Consider the following 22,556-nt stretch of genomic DNA (forward strand, 5'->3'; position numbering starts at 1 on the left):
TTCAGAAGAGTGAAAGCAATTCAGGTGCTGCTCGTCTAAACCATGGCAAACCGCATTCCATTAAAGCCGGCACAAAAGACAGAGGACAGAAAAAGTTGACAGAGCATTTTGCTTTGGTCTGCGTGATGATAAATAGTTGCATTCGTAATGAATTTTTCCACCACGCTCTCAGGTGCTTTTGGCTTGCTCCCCGGCTCGCTACTGCTCCTACCCCTTCACTTCTTCCTTGTCACTGGCCATTGCAAAGTGAAAATCACATTTTCCCTTTTGGACACTCAGATCTTTCTTTCCTTGGACCACTTCAAGACTGCCCTCCTAAAGTCTGGAAAGCCCACGTGACTGTATTTATTCTTTTTCTCCCTAGGGTTATAATTTGGCTTTCTCCCAATCTGTCTCTCCCTTCCACTTCACTAATCATTTCCTTCTTGTCATTCAGAAGTAGGTCAGGATAAAAAATCCTCGCCACCCCCCCCCCTTTTTTTTTACTTCCACAGCATTCTTGTCAACAAAGCAAATTAAAAACTGGTTAAATACTCAGCTTTTGACTGCATGAAATTTTAGTAGGTCAGAGAAATGCATTCTCCTCTCCCTATACACAGGACATTGGTGTAGAAGGAGATAAGGGCACCGAACATTGGTGTCAGACAACCATGGGCTCAAACCCTGCACTGGCAGTTGCTCGTTGTTTGGTTTGGGATCAATACTTGGGATCAGTCAGGAGTCTCTTCTTGCCTTCATTGTCCATACCTGATCCAGCAACTGCTGCTTCTTTTATCCTGGTGCCTCTTGGGTTTGCTTTTTCTTCTCCTTTCCCATTTTCCCTACCTTAGACAGCACTCTCATCTCTTCATGCTCTGAACCACTCTGAACTTTTACTTCTTCTCTCATAGCACTTACCACACTATACCACCACTGCTTACTTACTTGTCTGCCTTCACCACCAAACTGTAAATTCTGAAACCCTATTTACCTAACTCACTGTTGTACCACTAGTTCCTCCCCAAACAGGCTCCTATCATTGACAGTTGAATGAATGAACTCCTGGATTTCTATAACTACCTTCAGATTTTTCCTACTGCCATCAGGTTAATCTGAAATACTGCTTTCATCATATTACTCCCCTGCTCAGGAGTCCACAGCAGAGATCTAATGATTAGGCTTGTTTTTCAAGGTTCTTGGTGAGTTGATTCCATCCTTTCCACTTAACCCTCTTTTCTACTACATCCCAATATGCACATCTGCTGCAGCCAAGGAGACCTCACCGTTGTTCTCCACTGCAGATCCAGAAATTCCAGTGTCCATGTCTCAAGTCATGTTGTTGCCTCCTTCTTGGATGTCTTTTCTTGTGTCCTCTCATCAAAACCAACTCAGGTCAGAAGGTGGCAAGATGGCGGCATAGAGAGAGTGGAATTTAGTTAGTCCACTGGAGCAACTAATAAACAACCAGGAACAACTGGTAAATAATTTGGAATAACTGCTGGGGAACAACCGTGACTGTGCACGCATCATACACCAACCTGGATCAGGAGGAATGCCTGAGAGCACAGCATAAAATCTGTAAATAAAAACTGCAGAACCGTGTCAGGAGCCCCATCCCCCCGTGGCAGGCTGAGCTGCAAAACCTCACTGTGGGAGAAAGCAGCATTACTGGAACAAGCGAATATAGCTCAGCCTAGGTCCAAATGGGGTTTTAATTAACAAATGTGGACTGCTGAATACAAGCTACAAACCCCTAACAAGTAGACAGATAATTTTAGTGACTACTGACCTTAAAGAACCAGAGGACTCCTCTGTCCTAGGAGGGGGAGCCCAGAAGACCAGGTGTTACCTCTGGCCAACAGGTGAAACTGGGGGGCCATGGACTGGCTCTTAAGGGGGGCTCTCTGTCCCTTTCTGTCTCTCTCTCTCAATCTGAGGGTCTCAGTGGAAAGAGCCTCAGCCATTTTCAGTTCACGGTTCTCTGATCCAGACAGAGGTGGAGATAGCACAGGCAGAGAGACAAAGAAGCTATTCAAATGCAGATGATAACTCCCTAGGGGGTGTATCTTCCCTAAGAGGGAAGGAGTGTAAGGAGGTGGGGCCCAGCTCTACTACCAGTCTTCTCTTCAGAACCAGACCCCAGAGCCTGGGGGAAAACAGCAGAAACAGCAACTAAAGGCCACACCTCCTTACACCAGTTGGGAGCAACAGGCTGACAGGCGCCACCTGCTGGACAGGTTAGGAAAAGCACAGAGACTAGAGACCTCACAGGAAAGTCTGTCAATCTCTAAGACACACCTGCAGGGAGACTTGAAACTGAATATAACCCCATTCTAAGATCTGAAGAAAATCTGTTTGGGGTGACCAAGGAAACCAGATACCTAGACAACAGAAAACTACAAAAATCTACACTAGGAAAAATGAAAATATGGCCCAGTCAAAGGAACAAACTTACACCTCAATCAAGATACAGTTGAGATATTGTTTCACTTTAATGAAACAATCTATTAAACATTTTCAAAGAAATATGCTAAACAAATAAGAAACCAAATCAACAAGTTCTGGGAAGATATGGCAAAAGAGATGAAGGCTATAAAGAAAACACTGGGCAAACATAAGGTAGAAATAAAAGTTTGGAAAAACAACTGGCAGAATCTATGGAAATGAAAGGCACACCACAAGAGATGAAAAACACAATGGAGACATACAAAAGCAGATCTCAAGAGGCAGAAGAAAACATTCAGGAATTGGAGAACAAGACACCTGAAATCCTGCACACAAAAGAACAGATAGGGAAAAGGATGGAAAAATATGAGCAATGTCTCAGGGAATTGAAAGACAACATGAAGCACATGAATGTACATGTCATGGGTGTCCCAGAAGGAGAAGAGAAGGGAAAAAGGGCAGAAGCAATAATAGAGGAAATAATCAATGAAAATTCCCCATCTCTTATGAAAGACATAAAATTCAGATCCAATAAGCGCAGCATACCCCAAACAAAATAGATCTGAATAGACCTACACCAAGATACTTAATAATCAGATTATCAAATGTCGAAGACGAGAGAATCCTGAAAGCAGCAAGAGAAAAGCAATCCATTACATACAAAGGAAGCTTGATAAGACTATGTGTGGATTTTTCAGTAGAAACCATGGAGGCAAGAAGGAAGTGGTGTGATATATTTAAGACACTGAAAGAGAAAAACCACCAACCAAGAACCCTATATCTGGCAAAACTGTCCTTCAAATATGAGGGAGAGTTAAAAATATTCCAAAACAAACAGACAATGACAGAGTTTGTGAACAAGATACCTGTGCTACAGGAAATACTAAAGGGAGCACTACAGACAGATAGGAAAAGACAGGAGTGAGAGGTTTGGAACACAATTTTGGGTGATGGTAGCACAACAATGTAAGTACACTGAACAAAGATGACTGGGAATATAGTTGAAAGAGGAAGGTTAGGATCATGTGGGACACCAGAAGGAAAGAGGAAAGATAAAGACTGGGACTGTATAACTCAGTGACACCTAGAGTGCTCAACAATTGTGATAAAATGTACAAATATGTTTTTACATGAGGGAGAACAGATGAATGTCAACCTTTCAAGGTGTTAAAAATAGGTGAGATTGGGGGAAAATACAATCAATGCAAATGAGAGAGTATAGTTAACAGAAACATATTATGCTTCCTTTAATGTAACAAAGGCAATATATCAAAGCTAAATGCCTATAAGAGGGGGACATAAGGGAGGGGAATGGGACTCTTGGCATTGGTGATGTTGTTTGGCTCTTTTATTCTACTTTAGTTTAATTCTGTCTTTCCTTTTGTTGCTTTTTAGCTGCCATGTTTTTTTCTTTCTTTTGTCTCTCTACCTTCTTTGACTCTTCCTCCTTCTTTGTGGAAAAAATGGAGATGTCTTTACATAGATGTGGTGATGGTGATGAATACATAAATACATGACTATACAAAGAACCATCAATTGTTTACTTAGGATGGAAAGGATGGTGGGTGAACAAAACCATCGTAAAAAAAAAAAAAACAGGTTGATAAAGAAACCTTTAGGGCACTATATTGAGTGAAATAAGTCAGACACATAAGGACAAATATTGCATGGTCTCACTGATATGAACTGTAATATATAAACCTATAGACATGAAATTTAAGTTACCAGGATATAGAATGAGGTTAAAGAATGGGAAGCAGTTGCTTATTATGAGCAGAATGATTAACTAGATTGAACTTAAGTGTTTGGAAATGGACAGAGGTGACAGTAGCATGTTATTGTGAGAACAACTAACAGTGCTGAATGATGTGTGAATGTGGTGGAAAGGGAAAGCTTAGATGTCACCAGAAGGAAAGTTGGAGGTTAAAACATGGGAATGTATAACACAGTGAATCTTGTGGTGGACAATGTCTGTGATTAACTGTACAAATATTGGAAATCTCTTTCATGAACTAGAACAATTGTATGACACTATAACTAGAAGTTAATAATAGAGGGGTATATAGTGAAAAATATACCTATAGCAAGCTATGTACTACAGTTAATAGTGTTTTAATATTCTTTCATCAATAGTAACAAATGTATTATACCAATACTATGAGTCAATAATGGAGGGGGGTTGGTTAGGGGTATGGGTGGATTTGAGTTTTCTTTTTTTATGTTTATTTCTTTTCTGGAGTAATGAAAATGTTCTAAAAATTGAAAAAAAAATAATTTTGATGGATGCACAGCTGTATGATGGTACCATGGGCAATTGATTGTGCACTTTGTATCTTTGGATAAGTATATGGTATGTGAACAATCTCAATAAAATTAAATTAAAAAAAAAAACTTATCCTCAAAGATCCAGCTCAAGTTCTACTTCTTTAATGGAGCCACTAATCTTTTCTCATCTACACTGAAATGTGCTTCTCTGATCTTCTGCTGGACTTCAGTTTCATGCTCTTATGTAGGTTCTGTGCACCCACCTGGATTATAATATCTTTAGGATAGGAGCCACATTTATAGGTCTTTTGCATCTATGTAGCTCCTAGCTTAGGGCTGACCCCTACTCAGCTCCTCCTGCCCCTACATAGTCATTTTCTTTATTTCATGTAGGTTATATAGAGGTGTCCTAAATAAATATGTTCTGAACAAACCTTAGATTTTCTTATTCTCATATAAGGGCAATTGAAAAAAAAAAACATTTTAAACAATTTCAAACTCACAGAACAGTTGCAAAAATAATACAAACCCCATACAGAGAACTCCAGCATACCCTCACTCCACCCCACCCTGGATACTCAGATCCATTAATTTTAGCATTTTGCCAACTTTGCCATGTCATTCTAGCTATCTATCAATCCATCATCCATCCATATATCTATCCATCTATTATTCTAGTATCTATCTATCTATCTATCTATCTATCTATCTATCTATCTGTCTGTCTAATTTTCCGAACGTTTGAAAGCAGGTTGTTCACATCATACTCTATAAACATGTACTTCCATGTACATTTGCTATGAACAAAGATATCTGCTTATATAATCACCTTAAGTACAGTTATCAAGTTTAAGGCATTTAACATTGATATAAAGCTTACGTTCTATATTCCATTTTTTTTCTTATGTCCCACGAATGTGTTTTGAGCCTTTTCTCCTCCATTCTTAGATCCCAACCAGGATCATGTTATTGTCATTATCCCACTAGTTTCTCTTCTTTTTTTAATTATGGAAACATGTATATAACATAAATCTTCCTACCCAACCCCTCCCAACCATACCATTCAGTGGGATTAATCACATGAACCATGTTGCAGTACCTCACTACCATCCATTACTAGAACTTTCCCTTCACACCAAATAGAAACCCTACACTCATTTTGTATTAACTCCCCACTGTCCCTACACCTTACAACTGGTAACTGGACTCTACTTTTTGTCTTGATGAGTCTTTTCTGTGGTTACATAGGGTTTAAATTTAAAACCCTAAGTCTATAACGATCTCATTTGGTTTGTTACCAAATTAACTTCCATAGCATACATAAACAATGTTCCTCTACCCCTCCATCCTCCCACTTTATGTAGTTCTTATTGCAAGTTATTTATTTATACACTTTGAGTTCAAACCATTGATTTATCATTACATTTTGTGCTTTTGCCTTTTAGATCCTGTAGGAATTAAAAAGTGGAGACACAAATAAAAAATACAATATTACCAGTATTTATATTTACCCATGTCATTGTCTTGACTGGGGATCTTTATTTCTTCATGTGGCCCAGGTCAAGTGTCTTTAATCATTTCCTTTCAACCTGCAGAAATCCCTTAGCATCTTCTGTAGGACTGGTCTAGTGGTGATGAACTCCCTCAGCTTTTGTTTATCTGGGAACATCTTAATTTCTCCCTCATTTTTGAAAGACAGTTTTGCCTGATACAGAATTCTGGGGTGGCAATTTTTTATTTTCAGCACTTTAAATATGTCATCCCACTGCCTTCTTGACTCTGTGGTTTCTGATGAGAAATTGGCACGTAATCCTATTGAAGTTCCCTTGTACATGACATGTTGGTTTCTTCTTGCAGCTTCCAGAATTCTCTCTTTATCTTCAGCATTCGACAGTTTGATGATAATATGCTGCAGTGTGGATCTATTTGGGTTTACCTGTTTGGAATTTGTTGAGTGACCAGGATAGGTATATTCATGTCTTTTGTTAAATTTGGGAAGTTTTCAGCCATTATTTCTTTGAATATTCTCTCTACCCCTTTCTCTTTTTCTTCTCCTGAGATTCTCACAGTGCATCTATGGTACTCTTTTTTTTTTTTTAATTAAATTCAGTTTTATTGAAATACATTCACACACCATACAATCATCCATGGTATACAATCCACTGTCCACAGTATGATAACATAGTTATGCGTTCATCACCATAATCTATCTCTGAACATTTTCCTTACATCAGAAAGAACCAGAACAAGAATAAAAAATAAAAGTGAAAAAAGAACACCCAAATCATCCTCCCATCCCACCCCATTTGTCCTTTAGTTTTTATCCCCATTTTTCTACTCATCCATACACTAGATAAAGGGGGTGTGATCCACAAGTCTTCACAATCACACTGTCACCCCTTGTAATCTACATTATTATATAATTGTCTTCAAGAGTCCAGACTGCTGGGTTGGAGTTTGGTAGTTTCAGGTATTTACTTCTAGCTATTCCAATACATTAAAACCTAAGAGGTGTTATCTATATAGTGCATAAGAATGTCCACCAGAGTGACCTCTCGACTCCATTTGAAATCTCTCAGCCACTGAAACTATTTCGTCTCATTTTGCATCCCCCTTTTGGTCAAGAAGATACTCTCAGTCCCACGATGCCGGGTCCACATTCATCCCCAGGAGTCATATTCTGCATTGCCAGGGAGAGTTACAACCCTGGGAGTCGGGTCCCACATAGTGGGGAGGGCAGCGAGTTCACCTGTCGAGATGGCTCAGTTAGAGAGAGAGAGGGCCACATCTGAGCAACAAAGAGGTACTCGGGGAGACTCTTAGGCACAATTACATGCAAGTTTAGACTCTCCTTTGCGGTAACGAGCTTCATAAGGGCAAGTCCCATGATCGAGGGCTCAGCACATCAAACCGCCAGTCCCGATGTTTGTGACAACATCAACAATCTATGGTACTCTTGATGGTGTCTCACAGGTTCTTCAGGTTCTTTTCACTTTTCCTCATTCCTTCCTCTTTCTACAACTCAGACTGGATGATTTCAATTGTCTTATCTCAAAGTTCAATAATTCATTCTTCTGCCAGCTCCAGTCTGCCCTTGAACCCCTCAAGGGAATTTTAAATTTCTGTTACCATGGTCTTCAGCTCCATAATTTCCATAATTTCCATCTCTATATTGATATTCTCTTTGTGGTCATCTATTGTTTTCCTGATTTCCTTTGGTTCTTTGTGTTTTCCTTTAGCTCTTTGAGCATATTTAGCATCATTTTTTAAGTCTTTGTCTGGTATGCCCTGGGTCTGGTCCTCCTCTTTGACAGTTTATAATGCTTTAACCTTCTCCTTTGCCTAGGCCATCAATTCCTATTTCTTTTAATTTTGTAGTCTTTTGTTGAAACTTGTATATTTTTATATTTTAATGTGTTATTACTGGAATTTGGACTCCAAGGCATCTGTTGCTTAGTCCTGTATCCAATCCATTTAGTATTATGACAGAGCTTTCCTTCATTGCCAGGAGCCAAAAAAAAAAAAAAAAAAAGCAGAATAGAAAAGGAAAAAATGAAAACACCTTTCCCAATCTTTACAGACTGATCTATGCTAGTGCTCTCCTTACAGCTTATCCATTACAGTGAGTTTAGAGAACAGCTCCAGGCCAAAATGTAAGGGCTCGTCTGATCCTTTCTGTGCATGCTTCTTATCTTGGATATGGGCATTTGGACCTAGGAATTCCCCTTTTTACATGAATATGAATGCCTTCTCTTCCCTAGGAAACAGTTCCCTCAGAGTCCTGGGCACTGCACTGTATGTGCTATGGCCAGGCATCCCTTGCCCCGGGCAGCCATTCCCTGACTGCTCTCCCACAGTGTTCTGTAGGAGAGCTCTGGGAGCTACCTTCTACATACAGGGCAATCTGGGATGGAAAGCCTGTGATGAATGTCCTGGTTCAGTTCCTAAGGCTGCCACCAGTCAGATTGGACCAGATATACATGCTCCCGGTATGGTCACTCTGCTTCCTCTGGTTTCAGGACCAGGGACTTGCCCTGGGAGTGCAGACTGGCTTGGCACCAAGCTGGTGAGGGGATCAGGGAGGGGCCAGCCAGGCTGCTATGTGATCCATCTGCTTTTAAGTAGCTTTTTTCTTGATCCAACACTTGCCCTGTTTCTGCAAGCCTTTAACTGTTTATGGAGCTTTCAGAAAGATGCTTCTGCCAGTTCTTGTTGGCTGTTGAAAGCTTCTGTGGGGGGACAGAGCCCAGAAGCATCTCACTCTGCCATCTTAATTGAGACTGTCTCTCTGGGAAATTTCCTCTCTTTCTCCAATACTTGTATCTTGGGTGCATTAAGGCATATTCAATAGCTCCTTGCTCCCCACCTCTCCTACAACATCCAGCATTTCACATGCCTGGTAGGATATCAAATTATCCACGTCAAAATGTGTAGAATGGTTGACGACCACTTCAGGTATGTACTTGGGCCTGCTGAGACCATGCAAAAAATTCCGTATAAGCTTGTTGGGTTTGAGCTCCCATCACTGTCAATTACTATGTCAGTCAAGGGTTGGTCCTAGTTCCTGCCTTGAACCAATGTCAGAGAACCCTCCTTTCAGGAAGCAGTTAGGGGCTCCTCTACCTCCAGAGGAGCTTCCATGTTTCTGGGAAGGCAGAGCAGTCCAGAATGTGTAGAACAGTAGGAGCAGGAGCCTTCTCATCTTGGCGAGGACCCTCAGCCTTGGTCAGAGCTTCTCAAACTTCAGTGTGCATGTGAATTACATAGAGATGATCTTAAAATGAAGATTCCGATTCAGTAGGTTTGGGATGGGGCCTGAAGTTTTGCATTTCTTGCAAGCTCCCAGATGATGCCAGTGCATGGGTCACACTTCAACCCTTCTTGTCCTTTGGATTTGGTGAGTGGTGACTGTTTCAAGGAAGACTACCAGCCCTCATGCACACTGTCATTCATTTTACCATCTCCTGTAAGACTCTGGCTAAATCTGTCTTTAATTACTTTCAAACAGCATATCTAAGTTTTGCAACCACAAACACCAACCAGGAGAATATATATTCCATGCAGAAAATGATGATGCCCAGTTCACAAAAATGTTTATGCTGCATATAAGAAGTAAGTTACACTGTCAAAAACTTTAATTTTTCTCTTACAACTCCTTGATTATTCATTAACCATGACAGAAAGTGCTAAGGAATGGCTCAGCAGGAATATAACAAAACTTTTTTCAAATGCTTAAGTGTTATGAAATTCTACTGTCATGTCTACTGGCTTTGGTTACTTCTATGTCTTCCTGTTTTCGCCCTCAGAAGCTAAGAAACTTGGTTCATGTCCTCTCTGAATGTACTTCAGTGTTGTGACTTTATTGACTTTAGTACTTTGAAAGGTCATGGTAAGGAAAGGCTGAAAGTCATATTAATTTCCATTTTTTTTGTTTTAATCATTTAAATGGATCTAGTCTACCGTTAGATGAGAGTACATCTCATTGAACCTTTTGTAGATACCTTCTCCTGAAGCTAAGAATCATTTTAAACTGTGCAAATAGACACAACTCTCTACTGGAGGAGCTAGCCACAGAGAAGGGATGTTCAGTGGATAGGTGTTAGAGCTGCCTGCAATAAGCTCATAGTCCATTAAAGAAGGTTGCATGAAAAGAGGGAAAGGTGGAATAACCAGAGGGATGACAGGAGAGGATTTGAGGCTAGGACCCTCCAAGAAGCATGAACTACCCTTGAGTAAATAGGCAGCTTATCCTGGCAGCCAACTTTGAAATCATTTCCTACAAGTACTGTATGATGTGGGCTTATTTTCCATGTTATTCCCTGCAGGGGAACCTCACGTGCTCACTGAGGCATCAGTGAATCAGGCTTCTTGTTCCTCGGATGGATACCCATTGCCATCTTGGACCTGGACGAAGTGTTCAGACAAGTTTCTCAAGTAATAAAGATATTGGCTTCTCTTGTAATGCAAGAACATGAAACTTACACTCTCCCTGACATATTGACTTTTCTTCATGAACACAGTTTAACAAGGAGTGATGAAAGATTTTAAATGCTTACCTTCTGGATCAACCATCCTAAACAGTCATAGATTATTTCTGATGACTCAGGGTAGAGGAATCTCTTTGAAAGCTAGCTACAGAAACCCTAACTTCCGATCTGTTTCAGCCCCACTTATCTAACGTCTGCCTGTCTGCCTTCTCTTTTCAGCTGCTCAGAAGAAATCACAGATGGAATTTGGAATGAAAAGAATAACAGAACATTATCTGGCAAGTGGATAACCATCAGTACTCTCAACTTGAGTGAGGCCATAAAGGGGTTCCCCGTGAAGTGCTGCGCATACAATTCCCTTGGCTCATCTTGCAAAACCATCCTTTTAAATTCATCAGGTACACAGGGTGCAATTATAACACAGTCCCCTCTGGAATTCCCCACTGAGTAGTGAGTCTCTGTTGCTGGCTTATATTTGGGGAATTTTAGAAGAGAAAATAGACGTAATGTATGAGAGAAGAAGGTATTTTCAGTCAAGCAAGAATCCCCCCTGACATATACTGTTCTCTAGTCCAGGGACAGAGTAAGTTCTGCTTATGGCATTATGACTCATGCATTATAGCAACGTAGTTAGAATCACAAACTCACAGTGTAATGAACATCAACCCAAAGTTCAAATTCTAGAGTCACTGATTAAGTAAGTTGGTGTCTCTATCATTTTCCCTTTTGGTTAGTCTCCTTATTTGCCTCTTGCCTGATCTTTTATAATTCTTAGTGTGCTTCCTAGAGCCCTCCTAAATTAAACAATTCTGAAACCTAGCTGCCCACACTAATAGTTCAGAATCACCAGCCTCCCCAAACTGACTTTACATTCACATGATATCTTCTTAGAGAAGACACAGACTTCTTTTTTATCTGACTTGTGTATGCTGTGTTTTAAAGAGATGCAATTCTTAGAACCCTAGTAGATGATTTTTTAAAAATGTGTTCAGAATCATTTAAAGCTTTCCAGGGAGGGAACAGATTTTCAATTTGTCCTTTATATAAAATTGCCTGATTTTCTGTGGGGAGTGGAGGGAGGTAATGGCTACTCATACAGGGTGGAAGAGACTATTCTGAGCCAGCCTACTATTCCCCTATCAAACAGGAGTCTTTAGTCACTGCTTAGTGACTCTCTTTTGTTCCAGCCCCCTTCCCTTTCGTCCAGGGCAACATCTTGTTCTATGCAACAATTGGACTTTGTCTTCCCTTCATCGCTGTTTTAACCATGCTAATTTGTCACAAGTACCGACAGGTAAAAGCCAATGTAAAAATTCATCATCCTTTCCCTTCTGTGCAGAACTGCCTATTCTTAACTCACTCGTTGTTTCTTATCCAAAGCAATTTAGGTATGAGAGCCAGCTGCAAATGGTACAGGCGACTGGCTCATTGGATAAGGAGTACTACTACATTGATTTCCGAGAGTTTGAATATGATCGCAAGTGGGAGTTTCCAAGAGAGAATTTAGAATTTGGTAAGAATTGAAGGCTGCGGATATTGCTGTAGCATTTCCTTTCTGTTGGGAAACCTTGAAAGTGAACTCACGCACTCATCATTTGTGTTACAGGGAAGGTACTAGGATCAGGTGCTTTTGGAAAAGTGATGAATGCCACAGCTTACGGAATTAGTAAAACGGGAGTCTCGATTCAGGTGGCAGTCAAAATGCTGAAAGGTACGGTAAAGTGGAATCATGCCAACAAAGATGCCTGAAGTTGGGCCACTCAGTCTCCCACCCACTCCTTCTCCCCTTTTCCATCATTTTTATGGTGACTGCTGGCCGTGCTTCAAGGTTGAAAAGGGAACTGGTTGGGGTTAGTGTCAATCAAGTGGTGAATACAAAAGAACTTCAGTACCTCCATCTCTTCTTCCTCTTCTCTCTTTAATTTTTATCAGCTTCAACGTTCGAGTATATAGTTGCCACAGGCAGATATGGTTTCTTACATTATTGATGTAGACTCTCGGTGGAAGAACAAATTGGAGCCCTCTGTGTCTTCTCTTGCCACTCATTGCTTCATCCACTCCAATATGGCATCCACCCATCAGTCATTCCACCCAGCTGGCTCTTGTTAAGGTGACCAGTTGCCTTCAATGAACTAATGCCAACGGGCAGTTTTCAGTTCTCTTGTTACTTGATTTTTCAGCATAAATTGACACTGTGGACTTCTGTCCACCTAGAAACCTTTTTTTCCTTTGGTTGCCATATCACCATATTCTTCTGGTTTTCCTCCTACCTCTCTGACTGCTTCTCAGTCCTTTGCTGCTGATGTCTTCTACCCAGCTTTTTGTGTGAAGTTCCTGAAGGCCTGCTCTTGGTTCCCCTCCCGTTGCCACTCCATATGCTCACCATAGGCAGCCCAACCATACCGTGGCTTCATTCTATGCAGCAGTGATTCTCATGACTATAGTCTCTTCCTAGCTTCAGGGCCATATGTCCAAATGCTTAGATCTCTCAAAAGTCCCTTTAATTCAGCTTGTCCAAACTCAACTCCCCAAGCCATGGCCCTTCAGCCATACTGCCTCTCTCAGTGCGTGGTAACTTGTACCAACGAATGATAACATTCCACACACTTGGGCAAACCAGAAACCTAGGACTCATTCTTGAGGCAGTCCTCTTTCTGATATCCCTCTATAGAAACCATAAACTATTCCTATCAGTTTTCCTCCCTAGTGGCTCTTGAATCCATCCTTTACCCTCTATTTCTATTACTACCACCTTAGCCCAAGTGTCTCTCCTGAACTGCAACAGCAGTCTCCTGTCTTAGTTTTCCAGCTGATAAAACAAATATCCTGCAATGGGTGGGCTTAAACAATGGGAATTTATCAGCTTGCGGTTTACAGGCTAGGAGAAGTGCAAAATCAACGTGTCATCAAGGTGATGCTTTCTCCCCAACGACTGTGGTGTCCTGGGGCTGGCTGCCTGTGATCCTAGGTCCTTGGCTTTTCCATCATATGGCTATGCACAGGGCGATGGCCTCTTTCTGTCTTCCAGGTTCCGTTGACTTCCAGCTTCTACTCCTCCCTCTGGCTCCCTCTCTCTCTATGTCTGAATTTCATTCTGCTTGTAAAGGACCCCAACCTGATTCAGCTGGGCCACACCCTAACTAAAAATAACATCTTCTAAAGATCCTATTTTCAGTGCGTTCACACCCACAGAAACGGATTAAGATTAAGAACATATTTTTCCAGTGTAAATAATTCAACCTACCACATCTCCCAAGCGGGTACCATGCATCTACTCTTACCTCCTTTTGGATTCTCTATACTGAGGCCCAAGTGATGGTTATGAAATGTGGAATAGATTATATCATTTTCCTGCCTAAAATGTCCAGTGGCTTTCAGTTACACTGAAATGGTCTGCACAGCCCTGCCCGATGTGCCCCGTCCCATCCCCCAGCATACCTGCACATTGGCCTTCCCTCAGCAGCTCGAGAGCACTGTGCTCCCTTCCACCTCGGGGCCTTTGCATGGGCTGATCCTCTGCTCCCCCTTCCCCTTTTACTGTTATTTCCCACTCCTCCTTCAGATCTCAGGGAAGACTCCTCTGATTTCAAAGATGAGCTCAAGGCCCTGGTGCTGTGCGCTCTTAGCTCCCTGTAGACTATTTTCCATGGAATTTAACACAATCACAATGACATATTTGTTTAATTATTGAATTATTGTCTCATCTGCTGTTTTAGTCTTAAGACTCATGGGAATGGGGTCCATGTTTGTTTCGCTGTACTCTCTTCTTTCTCGACCTTTTCCTATTCTGTTACTTCAGTCTGGAATGTTCTCTTTTCTCCCCTCCTCACTGTGAATTCACCTCCTAGCCCCTATTTTTCTTCAGGTGTCCACTCAGAAGGTTGGTGCCACCTTCCCAGATGCCACCTCCGAAGTCTGCCCGTGTGACCTCACAGTGCCCCTGCATTCATTTGCACATTGCCCTTACCGCACCCGTTGTGATCTCCTTGACTCCTTCTTCCAGGAGACTTTAAGCTCTGGGAGGACAGAGCTGGGTCTTGTTTGCAGTTCATTCCCCAATGCCTGATACATTGCCTCACACACAGGGAGCACTCAATAAATACTCATCAAATGAATAAACGAAAGAGGTAATGGCATATGAAAGTGCTTTGGAAAAGTTAAACACACTACAAAATAAAAGGTACTACTTCTGCTCGTGAGGATCAAAACATGGAAGTTGAAATCCATGAACCTCTCAAATATTTGAAGCAGCCAAAGGAATCAGGTACTCGCAGATGCCAGTGTACACAGGAGTGACCTCCACCCAGGTCAGAATCATGGAAATGAGGATCCCCCTTGCCCTGGCTTCCCGGGGCCATCATAAAAAAGTACCGCAGGCTGGGTGGCTTCAAACAACAGAGATTTACTGTCTCATAGCTCTGGAGGCCGGAAGTCCAGACTCAAGGTGTGGGAAGGGCCAGCCTCCCCCTGAGCTCCTGGGAGGAATCTGCTCCTGCCTCTCTCCTACTTTCTGGAAGTGGCTGGAGATCCTTGGCGCTCCTTGGCTTGCGCAGCATCGCTCAGCCTCTGCCTTTGTCTCTTCACATGTCTGTCTTCTCTCTGTGTGTCTGTCCATGTGTCCTCTCCCCTACTTGTAAGGACTCCGGTCTACTCCAGTTTCATGCTAACTAGTCCCATTTGCTCTGGCTCCTTACCCAGCAAGGCCACAGTGACAGTTACTGGGCTTAGACTCAGACTGTCTTTTTGGGGCCACAGTCCCACACATTACACCGTGAGCACTCACTCAAATCAAAAATTGATGGCATCATCACTCTGGAAAAGCCACCACAAAGGACAGGGTGTCTTCCAAGTCAAAAGAGCATCACTTGAAAATCTGATCAAATCTTGATTGAATGTGAAGAAAAGTTAGTGTATCTGTAAGAAGGAGGAATAAGTCAAGAGAGGGGTGGGTGTCTAGTGCCTGAAGTCTGGAGTGGGAAGTCCCTGGGTTGCTCTGACCTGCTGGAACATCAGCTTCAACCACACAAGCCCTCAAGCTCATCAGTAATTACCCTCACACTACGATTCTAAGCAAGAGCATGAATACAATTTGCCAAGCTATCTAGATTTTTCTTCAGGGAGGAAACACTCTGGCCAACGGATACAGTCCAGCCTGCTTGGCAGCTTACACTTCTCGTTATCATTTATTTACTCAGTCTCTTGAGAACTTGATGTGGGTGTTGGTCCTCTGGGCTCCTCACCACTGGACTTACCAACAAATGAAGGTTCTAGACCGACAGAGCTGGAGCTGTGAGGCCTTGCCATTCCTCTCTCGTCTCTCTATGGCCACAACAAACCCAAGCATTAAAAAATGTGTGTCTCCCTTCAGCTTATCTGTCAACTTCTTCTGGGGAGGAAAATCATGTATTATTTTTATGTCTCCGTTTCGCATTTGGTGTAATTTTGAATTTAGATAAATTAGAGCTCTGAACTGAGGAACAACTTAATTGATAAAATCGCAGAAAATTCCTATGTTCCTTTAGTTTCACACGTTTCTATGCCCTTCCCTTCACAGAAAAAGCAGATAGTTCTGAAAAAGAGGCTCTCATGTCAGAACTCAAAATGATGATTCACCTTGGAAACCATGAGAATATTGTGAATCTGCTGGGGGCGTGTACACTGTCAGGTAATACGTTTCCACTAAAAACACCCGCTCAGACGCATTTTAGCCAGCAGACACAGAAGACGTGCGTTGTCATTTTTTCTCGTTTCCCAGTCACAGTGGGCCCTCAAACCCCAGGGGAATTAGACACCGAGCACTGTATTCATCAGATGCTCAGTGTAAAGAATGCGTATCTTTTACCTGCTTTACTGGGATGCAGCACATCATCCTAACCTATCTAAAGGCAACAACCTCACAGCAAGTGCATCTTGTGGTATCTGGTGCTGCCTGTTCAGATGTGCTCGTCCCCAGAGGAGAAGCCAGCTCCACGCAAGGGTGAGAACGGCTGCAGAGCTTGGCACTGCCCCACCCAGGCCATCTTCAAACACGACAAAGCCAAGACTGGGTTGCAAATGTTATTTCCCCCGGATACTCTGGGGCATGCTCTCGGATTCTTTCATTTCTGCCTAGAGATGCCCAAACGACATGCCTGGGGATCATTCTTCCCGTAGGGCACTGTACATGACCTCCTAGGACAGCCAGCCTGGACCCAGGACAGAAACACGTGAGAAAGAGCAAGTGGATTTAAGAGGGGCTTGGGGATCTGTTTCTCCCTTCTCAGGCAAACAACAAAGCAGCAAATATCTACCCAAGTGTTCTGCAAACTGGAGAATCCCGGTGGCCAGTGGGTATCAGTGAGGTCACGTACACAACGAGGGCTAAAGTGGAAGGCAAGAAGATGCCCCTCTCCACAGGAGTTTGGGCAAAAAGCTGAAATGGAATTTAAAGTATAAGAGGGATAGGCTCAGAGAAAGTGGTACTCTCCAAAGTCAAGGGACAACTGAGCTCTCACAGACTGTGTTGCCTGTTACACAGATTTGTGAAGAAAGTTATTTGGTATTTGTGTGCCTATAATTAAATTGCATCTATTTCAGGACCTGTTTATTTGATTTTTGAATATTGCTGCTATGGTGATCTTCTCAATTACCTAAGAAGTAAAAGAGAAAAATTTCACAGGACATGGACAGAGATTTTCAAGGAACACAATTTTAGTTTTTACCCCACTTTCCAATCACATACAAACTCCAGGTAAGTGACTGGATCAGATTTCATGATGATGCATCATAGAACACAGGCTATGTGTGATGGTTAAACATCCCCCACACTGACCAGTTTTTAAAGGCTGTAGTCCAGCTCTGAGTGGTCAGGGGGTCTGAGATCCTAGAAAAGTCACTTATCTTTGCTATAGTTTCCTTTTAGGTTTTGAACAAAGAGACTTTTCCTTTTCCTATAGTGCTGGTGCAATAGCTGAGCCAGTCTCACCTTAGACACATATTAGGTTTTTGGAAAAGTGCACCATTAAATCTTTCAGACTTCCTGATTAGCAATGTCCCTGACTTATTCAGAGGCAGTAGCTCAGATCCTGGTGATATTGTTCGAAATGGTTCTAACCCCTAAATTGGATTGTAAAGAATTAGGATGGATCAATTGAAGTAAGGTGATGGCAAAATTTGTCTGTACGCTCTACACTGTATTTTTCCATCATAGGATCCCGAGTGAGTCTCGTTTATTGGTTTAGCACACATAGATATGGCTTTAGGACTTAGGTGGAATGCTCAGCCTCATCCTAGGAAATTTCTTCTGAGTACTTGAGCATCTTAGCTCCCAAGCCCCTTTTCTCTGAATGAAGTCACAGGCATTCTGATCGAAGAATCCTCAGTCCACAGTGCCTCGCTGGTCCTCTGCCTATCGTCAAGCTGCTGTACTGAAGGCATATTTTTCTGTCAGACACATTTATCTTTGTTGGAGAACTTTTGGAAGGTGCATTTCAGATTCCCAGCTTCGTTTTCTTCAACATAAGTTTCAGTGTAGGCCTTTGGCCTTCAGGTCTGAGTCGGAGACCCAGCATCCAAGCAGGAAAGTCCTGCAGGGATCGACAGGCACCTGGCCTTGACCTCCCACACCTGTCACTCAGCTCCCAGTTCTTATTCTGAGACTGAGAAAGTTCCATAATGCCATCCGTAGTCTAGAACAGAGTCTATCCGATGAGTCAAATCTGTGTGGCTGGTGTTGCATGATCAGTAATAACTAATTCTGGTACACTGAGCTCCTCCTTTGGGTCCTTCCAGACCCTGGGATATTAAATACACTCGGAGTATTTATGATCTGAAAGCATCAAGCCATTTTCCAAAGATAAGGAAAATGCAAATTGGGATAAACTTGTATATTGGAGTAAATTGAATCACTATATATAAAGTGTACAGAATTCCTGGTAAAGAATTTTATGTTATATACCCTAAAAGAGGTTTTCATTTTTACTGCTTATTAAGTTCACAACAGGAAAAGGAAATGAGATTTACAAAGGCAAACTTGAAAAAAGAAGGATGGTAAAACTCTGTAGGTCTTTATATAAGATCTGCTTTGTGCAAGCTTTTCTCAGGAAAACGTGCTGAGCTCAGCAACAGAAGAACCTGGTCAGAGTTCTAGCATTGTTGTTTATTAGCTTTGGGATATCAGCAAACCGTATTTATCTCCCCCAGCCTAACTTCTCTTTTATAAGATGTGACTTTAACACCCAGCTCATAGGGTTGGGGTACCGTTGTGAGGTCCTTTTTGAACCATAAGACTCTGCACAAAAAACAGGGATTACTCTTATCCTAGTTAGATTGGAAAGTTCAATTACACAGATGTTTTTAATGTACACACCCAAAAATGGACAAGCTGATGGTATGCTTTTAATTTAAAAACCCATTTGTAATTAGAATCCATTTCTTTGATGAATTATAAGTTTTTATAAAGTGTCTGCTCGGAAGAAGCATGGAAATAATGAAACATATTTTTCTAATAGTATGCCTGGTTCAAGAGAAGTTCAAATACACCTGGACTTGGATCAGATCTCAGGGATCAGTAGGAATTCATTTCATTCTGAAGGTAATGTTTCATTTCTAATTATTAGTACATTATCAAAATAGAAATGGATAAAAGAGTTTCCTGTTAGCTATTTTTTAAAAGCGTGTAAATGCAAAAGTATTTTTTTCTCTGCTAATGTCGTTTATTGCCTTTACTAAAGCATATTTGCTTTAAAGATAAAGTCAACTGTTTATACGCTGTGGATCCTATGTCCATGTACAACTAATAAATTCTGAAGACTATTATATTTGGTCAGATTATTATTTTTTTAACTTTTTATTATAGTATACAATAAAGATTTCCCATTTTAACCACTTTTGAGTGTACAATTCAGTGGTATTAATCATAGTCACAATATTGTACTACCATCACCACCATCCATCACCCCAACTTTCTCAGCACCTCAAACAGAGACTCTGTACCCATTAAGCAATATTTCCCCTTCCCCTCACCCTGACCCCCAATAACCTATACAGGCATACATCATTTTATTGTGCACTGCTTTATTGCACTTCACAGATATTGAGTTTTTTACAAGCTGAAGGTTTGTGGCAATCCTTTGTCAAGCAAGTCTATGGCACCATTTTTCTAACATCATGTGCTCACTTTGTGTCTCTGTGTCACATTTTAATTAAGGTATGTACATTGTTTTTTTAGGCATAATGCTACTGTGCATTTAGGTTACAGTATAGTATTGTGGTGGTCTGGAACCCAACCTGCAATATCTCCGAGATGTGCTTGTGATCTACTTTCTGTCTCCATGAATTTACTTATTCTAGGTATTTCTATAATTGAAATCACACATTTGTCCTCTTGTGTCTGCCTTATTTCAATTGATATGATGTCTTCAAGGTTCCCCCATGCAGTAGCACGTATCAGAATTTCATTCCTTTTCATGGCTGAGTAATATTCCATTGCAGGGATATACCACCTTTTGTTTATCTGTTCATCTGCTGGACACTTGGATTGCTTCCACCTTTTGGTCAGACTATTCTTCTTAAAGTAATCAATGAATTACAGTCATCCTCTTACCTGATGAGTGCAAAAGATCATGAATTGTGGAGCCAGGCAGAAGGGGGTTAACTTCTGGTTCCTACACTCTCTGATGTGTGACTTTGGACAAGTAAGTTATTTAACTGTCCAATTCACAGTTTTCTCATTTGTAAAATAGGCCTAATGCTACCTTCCTCCTAGAACTGTTAGAAGGATTAAATGGAAGAATATCAAGTACACAATATGATTCATAAAACATGGCAGCTCTCAGTTAATGTTAGTTCCTTTCCCCTTGTGACAAAGCTGCCCAGGGCCAAAAAAGATCATCTAAACTCCCGGCTAATTGGGAGGCCATCTATCCCCACAGCAGCGAGGGAACTTATTCTGTCTACCCAGAAAGAATCAGGATACCCTTCCTAAGCTACACGGTCCCCCCTGTAAGTAGGTTAGCTGTGCTGCTGCCAGAGAAACGATGTGACAGCTTCCCTCGGATGTCTCACCACCTCACCTAACTGTGGCTTTAATAACCTTCTCAGAGAGATTTAATCGGGCAACTTCTTAATGTTTTGACAAAACTGAATGTTGGTTCTATTACAGATGAAATTGAATATGAAAACCAAAAAAGGCTGGAGGAGGAAGAGGATTTGAATGTGCTTACATTTGAGGATCTGCTTTGCTTTGCATATCAAGTTGCCAAAGGAATGGAATTTCTGGAATTTAAGTCGGTAAGCCCCTTCTAAAGAAGAAACTAACAACAACAAAAGATTTAAAAGATAATTATGAAAAAAGAGATAGCCTTATGGTTTTTTTCTTGTTTATTTGAACTTAAAGTCTGTCCCTCACTGCCCCCTGCATTCACTACTGGGATCCTGTACAATGTTACCTTGGCCCTTGGTGAATTGCAGCGTACAGACCTGGGATCCCTTATGATAGAGGCTCTGATAACCCTCCCAGGCTATCCAAAGTGCCCTGCAACTTCCAGGGCAAAATGTCAAGACTGGAAGTCCTTGAGAAGCCCTCCTTCAAACAAGGTGTAGCACTGTCAGGGCCTCCTGGTGCAGTGGTTCAGGTGTGCACTGCACGAGGCATTTGACCCAGCGGGTGAGTGGAAGCTACAATCCAGCCTGCTCTGCTTGCTATGCCAGCCACCCTGGGCACCCTTGTCTAATTGTCTAATCTGCCTCCTGCCACCTTGGTTGCTACTGCCAGTTCCATTAGGGCAATGGAGGTAAGGCTACAGAGCAGACTGCAAGCACAGTCTCGACACCCCCAATTTTGCATTCTTTTTCTAATTGCCTTTCAGCCTCTGCTCTCTGCGACTTTAAATGTCTCATGCTTATATGCAGGTTAAAGCCACTTTTGCTGCCTCCTTTCTTTCTTTATTTTCATACCTCCTCTTCATTTCCCTTCTTTCGTTGTCTCCAATTCCCTTCTTCCTTCCCCTCTTCTCCACTTCCCTCCATTTGCCTCCTCTCTGCTCTCTTCTCCCTGAATTTGGAGGCCAATGTCAACAGTATTTTTTTTTCTTTAAAAAAATTACTGTCTCAATAATAGTGTTCATCTGGGTCTTTTCCTTTTCGTACCTCCAAGGCACTTTCTTCTCTGCATCGTCCCTTTTGCGACTTGGCCTCTCCTTTTCTTTAGGTTCTGCACACCTTGTTCTTTATCTTCAGCTCACCTACACATCTGCAGTACGGCTTTCAGGATACCTTCCAGCTGTTGGAAGGCCTCTTCCAGGATTGCCTGGCCCAGTTTGTGTCTCTAGTCAAGTAAACACTCAACCTACTCACAACTGGAGGCTGAGAGGCACGGCTTTTCCCCCCGGGCTTGCAATAACGTGAAATTTTTGGAGACTATCCAGTTTCTTAGGCCCTTTCCATTTTGCTTTCACTTTAGGCCCTTCCCCTCTGAATCGTGTGGGGTCACTGTTTCCTCTTTTTCCCACCCACTTCTCTGGTTGCTCAGTTTCCGCCACGGGTTCTTTGGCCTCATGAAACATTTATTGAGCACCTACTGTGTGCCAGGACTGTGCTAGATGCTGGAGATACAGAGTCAAAGGTGGTATGATTCCTGTCTTCTGAGATCTTAGGGTTGATAGGGGAGAAAGAGGCCCTGGGCCAGCAAGCCAAGGATTCCCCTAAAGGAGTGTTTGACATTGTGCTCAAAGTCCCAGTTCCCCGGGCTAGGGATGAGGCCACCAGGCCTGCGAGCGAGGGGAAGGCAGCAGAGAAAAGCCTTTCGGAAGGAGCTCGTGCCTCGGCTGGAGGCCAGCAGGGCACATGGGATCAGGAGGAGGTTTGTGGGGAAGGGCAGTGAGTGGGGTGGGTTGAATGTGC

General features: G+C 42.0%; 1 protein-coding gene across 2 annotated transcripts in view; it reads left to right on the plus strand.

Moving 5' to 3' along the window:
• FLT3 (fms related receptor tyrosine kinase 3) overlaps positions 1 to 22,556 on the plus strand; it is an 82,759-nt gene that overhangs the window by 53,724 nt on the left and 6,479 nt on the right. For both annotated transcript variants that reach the window (XM_037800534.1, XM_037800533.1), the window contains 10 exons: positions 9,698 to 9,801; positions 10,515 to 10,623; positions 10,896 to 11,074; positions 11,864 to 11,970; positions 12,057 to 12,189; positions 12,283 to 12,387; positions 16,231 to 16,341; positions 17,253 to 17,406; positions 19,166 to 19,248; positions 20,818 to 20,945. In XM_037800534.1, the coding sequence (XP_037656462.1) occupies positions 9,698 to 9,801; positions 10,515 to 10,623; positions 10,896 to 11,074; positions 11,864 to 11,970; positions 12,057 to 12,189; positions 12,283 to 12,387; positions 16,231 to 16,341; positions 17,253 to 17,406; positions 19,166 to 19,248; positions 20,818 to 20,945 (1,213 nt within the window). The remainder of the gene's footprint in view (positions 1 to 9,697; positions 9,802 to 10,514; positions 10,624 to 10,895; positions 11,075 to 11,863; positions 11,971 to 12,056; positions 12,190 to 12,282; positions 12,388 to 16,230; positions 16,342 to 17,252; positions 17,407 to 19,165; positions 19,249 to 20,817; positions 20,946 to 22,556) is intronic.

Source organism: Choloepus didactylus, chromosome 12 (assembly GCF_015220235.1).
Source record: "Choloepus didactylus isolate mChoDid1 chromosome 12, mChoDid1.pri, whole genome shotgun sequence".
NCBI classification, from domain to species: Eukaryota; Metazoa; Chordata; class Mammalia; order Pilosa; family Megalonychidae; genus Choloepus; species Choloepus didactylus.